This window comes from Helicoverpa zea, chromosome 5, assembly GCF_022581195.2.
Source record: "Helicoverpa zea isolate HzStark_Cry1AcR chromosome 5, ilHelZeax1.1, whole genome shotgun sequence".
Taxonomy (NCBI): domain Eukaryota; kingdom Metazoa; phylum Arthropoda; class Insecta; order Lepidoptera; family Noctuidae; genus Helicoverpa; species Helicoverpa zea.
The window spans coordinates 5,192,378-5,205,125 of NC_061456.1; the positions used below are offsets into that span (position 1 = coordinate 5,192,378).

General features: G+C 38.6%; 2 protein-coding genes and 1 pseudogene across 2 annotated transcripts; all 3 read left to right on the plus strand.

The window, feature by feature from the left end:
- The first annotated feature begins 176 nt into the window (after positions 1-176).
- On the plus strand, positions 177-5,109 carry LOC124630648 (annotated as a pseudogene).
- A 1,673-nt stretch (positions 5,110-6,782) lies between these two features.
- LOC124630825 (cuticle protein 7-like) lies at positions 6,783-8,163 on the plus strand. Its single transcript, XM_047164837.1, has 4 exons — positions 6,783-6,826; positions 7,025-7,309; positions 7,559-7,725; positions 8,016-8,163. Exons 1-4 carry the CDS (start codon positions 6,815-6,817, stop codon positions 8,083-8,085), a joined length of 534 nt encoding a protein of 177 aa, XP_047020793.1. The 5' UTR covers positions 6,783-6,814; the 3' UTR covers positions 8,086-8,163.
- Positions 8,164-10,631: 2,468 nt separating this feature from the next.
- On the plus strand, positions 10,632-12,093 carry LOC124630649 (cuticle protein 19-like). The gene is made up of 4 exons (XM_047164613.1): positions 10,632-10,643; positions 10,731-10,997; positions 11,101-11,267; positions 11,946-12,093. The coding sequence occupies exons 1-4, from the start codon at positions 10,632-10,634 to the stop codon at positions 12,013-12,015; spliced, it is 516 nt and encodes a 171-aa protein (XP_047020569.1). The 3' UTR covers positions 12,016-12,093.
- Positions 12,094-12,748: the final 655 nt, after the last annotated feature.

Here is a 12,748-nt window from a genome sequence, read left to right on the forward strand (position 1 = left end):
GTAACTACCAACATTTATGAATGCGAATAGTGTAACGTAAGAAATAGTATCTGTGACCTTGAGACCTGACAATTTATTCAGAGTCAAGTGCATACATTTCTCCGCCCCACCTCAGCAGAACTTACGTCTTTGTGTTTCATATATAAAATCATACAACAATTCGTAACGTTATCAAATATATTTTGACCATTGCAAATCAAACAACAAAAATGTTCAGCAAAGTAAGATAAAATTTTTGAAATTTAATATTATAAACAAATGAATAAAATATGTAGTGAATTTACCAGTGAACGTAAATAAGTGACTATAGCATAGAGTGTTACTTCCAGATCGTAGCTGTGAGCGCGCTGTTGGCCGCTGCCAACGCTGGCTTATTGGGCCATGGCCACGCTGTGTCCTCCCAGAGCATCATCCGTCACGATGAACCTCTGCACTACGCTGCCCCCGTAGCGCACTACGCCGCGCCTGTTGCCCACTACGCTCCCGTAGCGCACTACGCTGCCCCTGCTGAGCACTACGCCGCTCCCGTAGCCCACTACGACGGACACGATACCTACGTAAGTTACTACTACATTCATATAATGAAGTTGTTTTGGTGCTATGAAATTCTAATTTATATCAAACACTAGGCTCACCCCAAATACGACTTCGCGTACTCCGTGGCTGACCCCCACACCGGTGACCACAAGTCCCAGCACGAGAGCCGCGACGGAGACGCCGTGCACGGATACTACTCTCTGGCCCAACCTGACGGTTCCATCCGCAAGGTTGAATACACTGCTGATGCTCACAACGGGTATGTTTTTCCTCTTCTTTCTTTACAAGATATATTAAAAAACAATTCACAACTCTTGTTTATAACTTCATCAAATATAACGTTGTATTTTCTTTTCAGTTTCAACGCTGTGGTGCACAACTCCGCCCCCTCGGTCCACCCCGCTCCCATCCACGGACACGCTTACCATCATTACTGAGCGTACATCTATGAATAATATGTATATGTTGTGTGTGCCTATTTATTGTTTTATACATACCAAAAGAATGAATGATATTCCAAATAAAAAATAATATACTTATCCACATTTTATTATTACATGTTCGATTATTATCCTCAATCTGACTGATAACTAAAAGGGAATTGAAAATATTACCACCAATAATAAAGACTTCAGTTCGGAATTAACGCCCCGCTTTTCTACTCCAATTAAACTGTCTGTTCGCAACTTAAACCGCATGGCAGACACCAAGCAATATTCTGATCAACATAAGCTGGTTTAGTGTTACGCATTCAAAGCGTAAAGAGTTTTTGCAACCAATCTACTAAACTAGCTGCAACTGTTATCCCGTAACAGTCATACAAGTACGAACGCACCTAAGACAGTCTGTTATCAAAATAGCTGAAAATGCCAACAATACAACTAAATCGTGATAACTTCACTATAAACTGCATAATTCTCCTGAGAAGGAAATAAACATGTCTTTGAGTAACCATTTCATTAATCACATTGACTGATGTATTCTATGCTGAAACACGTTTGACACCTACTCATTACAATATCACACTTGAATTTAATATTAGCGTCACGAACAACAATTGATGAATTGCTTGCTGATGATAAACAGTTGCGAAGAAAAGTAAAGAAATTGAAAGCTTTTAGTTGTCTATAAGCAAATGTATGTCCAAAAGTGTCATACCGAGATTCTCAGCTATTACTTAACTTCCAGACTTATAATAGTAATTCTTGGGAGAAATTAGTAGAAAGCATGACAACAATCTACAAAGGGATCGTATGACACTGTAAAAGGTATGTACATAGATTTAAGAGTACAGTTGCAATGGTCACCATGCCGGACTGCCGAACCTAAGGTCCCGGGTTCGATTCCCGGTTCGGTCGACATTTGTGTGATGAGCATGCTTGTTAGCCGTGGTCTGGGTGTTACAATATGTATTTATAAAATATGTATATATGTAGCTATATGTAGTTTATCAGTTGTGTTAGCACCCATAACACAAGTTAATTAATAACTTACCATGGGGCTAACCGACCGTGTGTGAAAAGGTGTCCCGACATTATTATATTATTATTTTTGGTTATGTGTTTTTTGTCTCCCTTTTAAGGGGTATTTTAATCTGATCACACGGGCCTTAGCCAAGCGTGGTCAGGGGATTATGAAATAGAATATGTAGATGTGACGGATGAGGTTGTTAGAAATTTTCTGGTGATTCGGCAGGTATTTAAGATGAAGGTAGGTATGAAAGCTTTCTGGATTATGTGAGATATATACTGTGGGATCTGTAGGATGTCTAGACTGCGTTTTAGGCTTTTGGGGATTACTCCTGTTGACGAGATTACAACTGGGACAATATTGATAGTTTGTGCCTGCCATTGGCGTTTCAGTTCTATGGCCAGGTCTTGGTACTTGGTTAATTTTTCTGCGATGTTCGACTGAACGTTATGGGTAATGGTATTTTTATTTTATAAGGTAATGTCCGGTCTATTGAAATGGATTTATTATATAAGACTAGCTGATCCCGCGAACTTCGTATCGTTTAAACCTTCCCTGGGCCTCTACAAATATTTTAAAACCAAAAAAAGCCAAATCGGTACAGCCATTCTCGAGTTTTAGTGAGACTAACGAACTGCAATTCATTTTTATATATAAGACTAGGGAATTCAACTGAACTGGTAGACAGATGATAATGTGCTCGTATTTTCTGAATGAAATACTACTTCAGTATATCGCTGAATAGTAAACTTGGAACTTATTTTTCGTATTTTTTTTTAAGGAAATGAAATAATTCATCAAGTCTGAAATTCTAAAACATAAAATTCGGGGAAAACAATTACATTTTGACTAATCTGAGTGCTGATTCCGAGTTTTGACAGCTTTCGCAACTCGATACGTAATTATAAGTCTATTGAAATAAAGAGTCGTAGGCTACGTCACATGATTTAGATATGACAAAGTGAGCTCAAGTGTAATACGACCAAGTACTGATGACAGTCTTTATTAAGTTAACAATTCTAAGATAAGTGCTACGTGATTCAATGGTATGATAATCTTCGCATCGAAAAAGTTAACTTGCAAAACTCGCACTAGGCACTCTGTGCGACAAGAATTTGAAGGTTTGGTTGCAACCCAATTTACCAAAATGTCCAAATTTCTCGACGTTTGAAAAGGGAATACGACTTTATGATTTTTTTTCTTATGAGAAATACTTCAATTATTGAACACAAGCTGAAGTTGAACCTCTTTAAAGAGGTCATGCTTTGCTTAAAGGATAAACTTTGATCTACTAGAAGAAGTTATTGATTGTATTTACCGATTTCTAAAAGCAGAGGGCTGTGTGGAGTGGGCTGGCCATATTAGCCGAAGAACCGATAACCGTTGGGGTAAACGAGTTCTAGAGTGGAGACCACGCCTCGGCAAACGTAGTGTAGGACGTCCTCAGGCACGGTGGAGTGATGACTTGCGCAAGACGGCTGGCAAGAGCTGGATGCGAGAAGCCGAAAATCGATCTCAGTGGCGTGCACTTGGAGAGGCCTATGTCCAGCAGTGGAATGCGATAATCTGATGATGATGATGATGAAAAGCAGAGGACATTCTCCTATCAGATGTGGCTTCTTATAACTTTACTCGAAGGTGGTTGGCCCGATTGAGATAATATATTACATTATAAGAAGTGAGATGTCGCATGGATGGAACCACATTCAGTCGAGATCTGACTAGAAGTTTTTTGATTGAAACAGTGAGGAAACTGGTCTTTACCTCTATCTGAAGCGCTATGACGATACACGCAAAACACGCTAATTTTAGGCTATGATATTAAAATGTAATAAATAGAACAGTTTGAATTGTCAGATTCTAATGTTTTTGAAAGTCGTTTTCTTGTTGCAAAAAAATATTGTTTATTTTTAACTATCTAGAAAAGTGTATACATACACATGTACAAACTCTACGTGAAGTACACAGCATTTTTATGAAATGATGCATGATTGTCAGTTTTTTACATGAAGCGACTGTCTAGTCTATCTACCCTACCCAACCCTGGGAAACCTGATAGATATTATAATAAATATATTTATATCAATAGCGTACAATTCTAAATGTACAATATTCACGCGATCATTAATTTTATTTGGTTATTTAAGTTAATCACATTTTTGGTCACGAAACTGCGTCCTTGACACATGTCAATGTTTCAGATCAAGTGTGCACACGCATGTCTACCCCACTGCGCTAAAATTCATACTATCGTAAACTATAAAACCAAAAAACGAATCCATTGACATCAATCAATACTTGGTTGTAATACACAATACAACAAAATGTTCAGCAAAGTAAGTTTTACTAAAAAAATATATGTATAAAGAAAAGAGTTGTTTGTTATATATAAAGATGAAAATTTAATTGTTATTTCAAAATGTCCTAACTTTCTAACCTACAGAACTTTTTTATTTATATAAATCAGTGAATAATATCATTTGAACTTTCAGATTGTAGCTTTCGGCGCTCTGTTGGCTGCAGCCAACGCTGGTCTCTATGGTCACGGTCACGCCGTGTCTTCCCAGAGTATCGTGCGTCACGATGAAGCTCATGCGTTTCCCCTCTACTACGCCGCTCCTGCAGCGTACTACGCCGCTCCCGTAGCGCACTACGCCGCTCCCGTAGCTCACTACGACGGCCACGATACTTACGTAAGACTTAATGTAAATACATCTCGTATTTTATTTGAAATATAGGTACTTATCTTGTGCAATCAACTATGTATTCTTCATAACAGGCTCATCCCAAATATGACTTCGAGTACTCCGTGTCTGACCCTCACACCGGTGACCACAAGTCCCAGCACGAGAGCCGCGACGGAGACGCCGTGCACGGATACTACTCTCTGGTGCAGCCTGATGGCTCCGTGCGCAAGGTTGAGTACACCGCTGACGACCACCATGGGTATGTACCACAATACCTCGAGTTACGTGAAACAAATGAGCGACAGAAATTACACAACATTTTTCTTCTTTTCAGTTTCAACGCTGTGGTACACAACTCTGCCCCCTCGGTTCACCCAGCCCCTGTCTACGGTCACGCTTACTACGCTTACTAAGAATTCACGAAATTGAAACTAAATATTTATGTGTGTGTATATTTTTGTTAAATGTAAATAAATCGATGAAACTTCAGTTTACATGTTTTTTGTGCTACTCTTGAACGTTACATATGAATGGCTCTTTTCGTCGACTGCTGAATGTGACCTATATATCCTAGCGAGCGCTAACGATCACAGGTCTCATCATTGTCCTAGCATTTAGTGCCCTGTAGTCGCCACATGGTCTCCATCCGTCGTCTTTTTTCTTCACCAGGTGAAGAGGAGCGGACCAGGCGCTCTCCGACCGTCTGGCCACACCACTTGCTAGCATCTCTTCGAATTCCTTCTTGGCGATTAATGTTCGAGCTGGATCGAGACGTCGAGGTTTGCTTGCTACCGGTGGGCCTGACGGTCGGAGAGCGCCTGGTCCGCTCCTCTTCACCTGGTGAAGAAAAAAGACGACGGATGGAGACCATGTGGCGACTACACGGCACTAAATGCTAGGACAATACTTTTTATAATCTTGCTGAAGCATTTTTATTAAATACAGTCCTATTCAGGCCTGCGTAGTACGCTTATGAGCATCTCGCTTAGATGCTACATTGGTGACCCCGACGTGATCTGTCAGACTATTTTGACGGAGAAAAATTAATAAAATATAAAATAAAACACACACACAAAAAGTTCCGACTATAAAGGTTTTAGTCCGCCACAAACTTTTACTGAATTCTTAAAAGCTCTCTTATATGTATGTCAGCGAAAAATACGTTAATTTAATAAGCGACCGTATCTTATCAATGAAGTTGTAAAACTTATTACACAACACGATTAGCAATGCTATATAACATTGTTCAAATCTATTATGCCAAAAAACGTAGCCTTAAGTCAACCCAGAACTGCTACAAAAAATACTATAATAAGAATAATTGTATCGAACGACAAAATATCTGCAGTTTTTTGTGGAAGTTACACTGAACAGTAATGATCTCTGTGGCCTTTTTCTTTCATTCAGTTTGGCATCACGTAGGACTTCGCGGTTGTTACGACCTTGTTTACATGGAACAACGTGATGACAAATGATTCTTCTTCAGCTCTGAAGTAATTTGATAGGTACTGATTTTTCATATTTATATTTTTCTGAATATTATAATAATGTGATGGGAAAAGGCACATGTGATGGGAGGTGATGAATGTCATAATAATGTAAGGACGCTATAATCATATCGCTATATTCTCCTTATCACAAAGATCTCAACTAATATTAAAATTACCTGATGAATTTTAAAATTACAAGCAATATGGGTGGCACATAATGCACTACTAGTCCTGCCACTACCAATCTGCGACGTCAGATTGTCAACTTATTCGTGTTACGACAGCTTTTACATCCTTCAAATGGATGCGAAGCTTTTGTACTAAGTGTCACTGCTTCATCCATCAACCTATGCGTTTGAAAATTTCGTTCATGCGTACAACATTTTTTATGTAGCCGAACAAAACATGCACATTTAGACGGCATGACATGGCCACGGCGGTTATCGATACCATGACATATTTTGCGATTCTATAATCGCTTTTTTTAAGATGACCTTGGTATTGTCACTGTCGCGAGGTCTGCATGCGGTATGGTCAACCCCACTTGTTACAGTTTTAACTAATATAAAAACCACGGTCAGCGGAATTTGTCATCAATCATTGATTGACTTTGATCTAAACAACTACAAAATGTTCAGCAAAGTAAGTTTTAGACATTTACATTTCTGTGTGTCAAATTATAAATTCCCGGCGAATATAACAAGTGAAATAACAAAAGAAAGTGCAGTGTAACTAAATCATTCTCATACATCAATACTTTTATACATTGGGATCTTCTTTGAAATCAACCGTGAATCTATAAAGTGCTTTAATCACAAAATATGTGCTTTCTGTCTTCAGCTGGTAGCTTTCGGTGCGATGCTGGCCGCAGCCCACGGACACGGTCACGCCGTATCTTCTCAAAGCATCGTGCACCACGGTGGTCACTACGCCGCGCCATACGCCGCTCCTTACGCCGCGCCATACGCCATCCCGTACGCCGCGGGGTACGCTGCGCCGTATGAAGCGGCGTACGCCGTGCCGTACGAAGGTGGTTACGCTGCGCCTATCCCGTATGCTGCTGCTGAAGCTTATGATGGGCATTATGACGATGACGACCATCACGACCATCACGAAGAACATGACGTAAGTATAGTCTAAATATACTTAGGGTTAACTTGTACTCTTTGAGTAAAGTAACTGTGGGTCAGACAAAAGCTAGCTTAATAGTTAATTCAAGCATCTGATACCAGATTACTGCTGTTATAATGTTAATTAACTCTTTCCCTTCCTTATGATTAAGATCTTAGTTATACTATATGTTTTAGATCATTTATCAAGTAAGTTGAAGCAAACACTTCAGAATTTTAATGTCTATAATGAAATAAATTTCAGGCCCATCCCAAATACGCGTTCGAGTACTCAGTATCTGACCCTCACACCGGTGACCACAAGTCCCAGCACGAGGTCCGCGACGGCGATGTTGTTCGTGGCCATTACTCACTGGTACAGCCTGATGGCTCAGTGCGTGATGTCGAGTACACCGCCGATGACCACAATGGGTAAGTTATGAATTTTTATTTAGGTGCAAAAGAAAACGACTTCAATTTTTGTCTAAAACCTCCTCCTAAGTCTGAAAAAATACTATGCTGAAATTGCGTGAGTAGGTACGCGTGAGATAACCACGCACAAACATAAATACGTATAAACATACAAGTCGTTTAATTTGTGTGGTTTGCTGAAAAGTCACAAACGTAAAAACCTAGACTTTCCTGAATAGCAAATATCGAAGTCTAACTAAGAAAGAATGTTAAAAGCATTCGTGATACTTATGATTTCTCATTTGCTTCAGATTCAATGCCGTAGTACATACCTCGGCTCCCAATCTCCACCCGGCTCCTGAGTACCACCAACACTATTAATGAGTGGATTTATATTGACGACCTGCTGAAACCAAATACGACTATAAATTAAAATAATAAATTATTTATTACACAATATCTTTGCTCTAATTTATTACTCCCCTCCCGTACACCTTGCTTGAATAGTCTAATAAAGATACGACACTTAAAATTAGCATAAAAGATAAATAATGCAAGTAAATAAAATACAATGTTATTCGTGCTAAAATGCTACTGAAAACCGCAATTTTTATCAAGGCATTCAATCAAATTACTGTAAAGCTGTAAACGAGTATGTAACCGTCATTGCGAACATGACAAGTTCACACATTATAAAATGCACGTTATAAAGAAAATTATTTGGCGCTAGGTCGAGACTTATCAGATATTATAATTTTATAGCAAGGCTGTTGCGCTTGCGTGATTCCGGCTATAAAAACATAACTGTTATTTACCCACTCCGGTAAATCTTGGGTAAGACACTATTCGCTTCTTGCCCTTCAAAAACTTATCTTACAAAAATCAAGGTACCACAAAAACGTACTGATGTTACCGATGTTATTGATGTTACGGATACGCAGTAGTTTTCGGCGATACTAAATACTTGGCCAGCAATAAGACATTGTACGTTGTCAAACTTCTTATAGCTCTTACATATCTCGTTAGAATTTCCATATTGATTGAATGAATAGCCAACTATTTTGGTAAATAAAATCCGTTAGTGAATTTAGCATAAATACTTCTTTGCTCTTCCTGGTACTTGTTGATGGTCTGCAATTTTTCTTTATAATCATAACAACAGCGCAACGGAAAATTGTTAACTGTACTAAATTAATTACGAAGCAAAGGACGTCAATGGAAAATTTAAACAAGGTGTTAACAAAACACAGTTATACCTACTGTTTATGATATTCAAGTAAGCACCTTAGTGTGAACATCCTTCATATTGAGCAATACAGTCCGTAGGTACCTTCCGAAGGCTGCTTTTACATTTCATATTTAACAATTTCTTTCACGTTATCATTTTCTTTTTCCATGTTATTAAAAAAAATATTTGTGTCTAATATGCATGTTCATATCAACACTCGTGCAATGTTTTGGATACAAACATTCTAATAACGTTTCAAGGGATGGGAATACGTTTGTGTCGGACAATAGCCATCAAAATCTCATAATCTAGATGTAAACAATGTATGCTGATACGTTCGTCAGTACCGAACTGTGTTTTGTGTATTGTAAACAAATATTCCTTACCCTTTGCATGAGTTTTTTTTCAATAAAAGTACCATGTGTCAATGAGCTTTTAGCGTAAATAAAGTGCCAACACTTTTTTTTACACGTAAAACGTTTACCAATTAAGTACATTTTTTTTAAACCTTTGTATTTTAGTACTCAACAAATAATGTGATTATACTGCCATTTTACTAATTAGAGGTATAACAAAAATATAAGTGACTATAACAATTTCCTTCCCAGTACCGTTCAATATGTCGGACGTCGTATGTAGGTACTTACATACATTGTATACATTGCCAAACTATGTGAGCTGATTATGTTTCACTTTATATATTTTATTGCTTCCTTTTAAATAATTTTTAAATGTCTAGAAATAATCGTGATGATACTTTTGCCCTTGTTTTTCCAAAGAAAAATTGTTTCTACAGTTCTCATCAATAAACAACTTCGACACTCGGCAAGTCGGTACATTATTTATTTAAAGCTTATGTCAAAATTCAATCGCCATTCTCAAAACAAAGGATGGATCGATTAATGAATCCGTAGTAAGATGGTAAGAGAGCTGTCAGAGACAAACGGCATTTAAACCAGTTTGTTTTTTCACGCACTTGTGGCAAACGTAAACAGTATTTTACGTTATTTGTAGAGAAACTAGCGGTGCTACATAATCTTCAATAATGTTATGCGTGTGGCCCAGTTACAATTAATGCAATAACTATGGTATAATTTATCTTCTATATTTATCTTCATATATTTTCAGAAAACACAATAAAGCTCCGCTTTGATCGCTTGTGGTACAACTGTTGGTCGTTTGTGGTTTGGACTGCTTTATCAGAGAATCAGCATTATCTAAACTCTGTTCTGAGCTCAGCATAAACCACAGTGAAAAACAAAGTTCTTTGAGGTTTTCCTAAGCTAAGCTTACACAAGACTTATGAATAAAATAACAAAAGCTCGTAAGACACTAACAAGTTTTTGATTATTTTTTACTGATTAGACAAATCTGCTTTACATTAAAAAAGTTCTATTTTTGGAAACAACAACATTGACTTTCAAAATATTACGCACAACGACAATAACGTATCATTGTACGCATTGACCTAGTATAACAAAGTGTAGTATCACAGTTCACAGAGTATTTTCATTAAGTAACAATCATTTTGATAATTTGCCGCGAGAATGTCGAAGACAAAGCGCGGTGACCTTGCGGCCGCGGGGACGCGCCGCTTGGTGCTTTCGGCGCCCCACCGGACTACCCGAGCCAATTCTTATAAAACCCACTGCTGCTTATCATATGTATGTCAGTCACGCACGCACAATCCCACACAAAAATGTTCGCTAAAGTAAGTCTTCCCGTGTTCAAAAGTGAAGTGAAGTGTACCAAAATTTTCCGACGAAGTGAAAAAAAAACATATTTTTTTTCTGTGCAGATTTTAGCAGTCAGCGCCTTGGTAGCTGTGGCCCGCGCTGGTCACCTAGGGCACGGTGGTTACACTGTGTCGTCCCAGCACAATTTGGTGCACCATGACACGCACTATGCCGCGGCTCCCATTGCCTATGCTCACGCCCCAATTGTCCACGCAGCGCCCATCGTACACTCAGCTCCCGTCGTCCACGCCGCCCCTGTTGTTCACGCCATCGCTGCTCCCGTTGAAGTACATGGTGGCCACTATAGCCATGGACACGAGGACTACTACGTACGTAATGCGACAGCTTTGTGAACCTAATTTATAAAAAGATATTTAGAAAATAAGTCATAGGTGTAAGTTTTCCTTTAACGTCCTGATTTGCTTTTTGCAGTCTCACCCCAAATACAAGTACTCGTACTCCGTGGAAGACCCTCACACTGGCGACCACAAGTCCCAGCACGAGGTCCGTGATGGTGATGTCGTGAAGGGAGAATACTCTCTGCTGCAGCCTGATGGCTCCTTCCGCAAGGTCTCCTACACCGCCGACGACCACAATGGGTAAGTCATCTTGTTCTGCTTATAAGCATCTGGGGAACACCGTCAAGTAGCAGAAAATTTGCATCTGTTTGCAGTGGTTAAAATTGAAAGTTTCACTAATGTGAATCTCTCATCGGACGTCTACGCAATACATTGCGTATTTACGAAACAAATACAGTGTCACTGGTCCAAATAAATAAATAAATAATAGTTTTCACTTCGTATTTTAGTAAATCAAGACAAACCAGTGGTCCGTTTAATATTGTTCTAATGTTTGACTACTAATATGTAATCAATTCAGAACTAGAATACCCAGAAGTTAGAGCACGAACATTATTTCTAAAATTATGTAAAATAAAATCTAAACACAAACTGCATACGTAATGACGTACCATTGATGAGAGTGCAACTTTCCCCAAATTGCGCAAAACTACTGACCTGCCATATTTGTTCGTTTACGGAGCTTTGTTAGTTCACACACATGAGAGTTGTAAAATTACGTCGTATTAAGTCACATGCTAGTCAAACCGGTAAACGGCCGGACTAGTAACGTATGAGTAATGAACTCGTGTGACCCACGTGCTACTGACTGACAACAGGTATCAGCGAACAGGTGTCGTGATAACAAACTGGTATTGGAACCTGTTCCGACTATTATCTTGTCATAATATTTATCGGATTGTTTTGTTTTGGTTGCAGTTTTAACGCGGTCGTGCACAACTCCGGTCCCAGTCATCACATCTACTCGTCCCAGTACCACCATTACTAGATCTCCAACTTTAAGCTTTAAGAGCCACAATGTACCTTATTTATACCCGCTGTGATCTTCGTGTATGTTCTTATGTTTATAATTAGTCATTAAAAATAACAAACGAAACCATGACATTTTCAATTATAATTTAAGTTGATGCTGTCTTAGCTTACCAGTATTTTATAATACTAATTTAAAAGTACCTACGCCAAGGCAACAAAGTCGGAAGAATTGTAACCTGAAATTAAGAAATAGGCTTTCGTAGGACTTGCAAATTCTCTAGTCTGTCGAAAGTTAGTCTTGCTGTCGAATACCTATCAGGAACTCGATTGTAATTAATTTGCACCCACGTGTTAACTAAATTACAAAAAAAATTAACCGACTTCCAAAAACACTAAAAAGCCAAAAAAAACTCTTTTTAGGTGCATCTGCCTAGAAGTCGGTGTCTAATGGATGTTCCTAAGTTAATTTTGCCACCGACTTCTAGGCAGATGCACCTAAAAAGAGTTTTTTTTGGCTTTTTAGTGTTTTTGGAAGTCGGTTAATTTTTTTTGTAAAAAAGTTTTTTATTTACAGCTTTTCAGTGATACGAATAGCTGTCATTATCCGCATAAGTAGAAAGTTCTCATCAATACAAATAATTTAAGCTCAAATACAAGGTATTTTACATATTCAGTTGTCGATTTCCCTCGACCTTCTCTGATGGTCTTCATCATCAGGTCAGCTGCAAACCTTCACTGTTACAAAGATC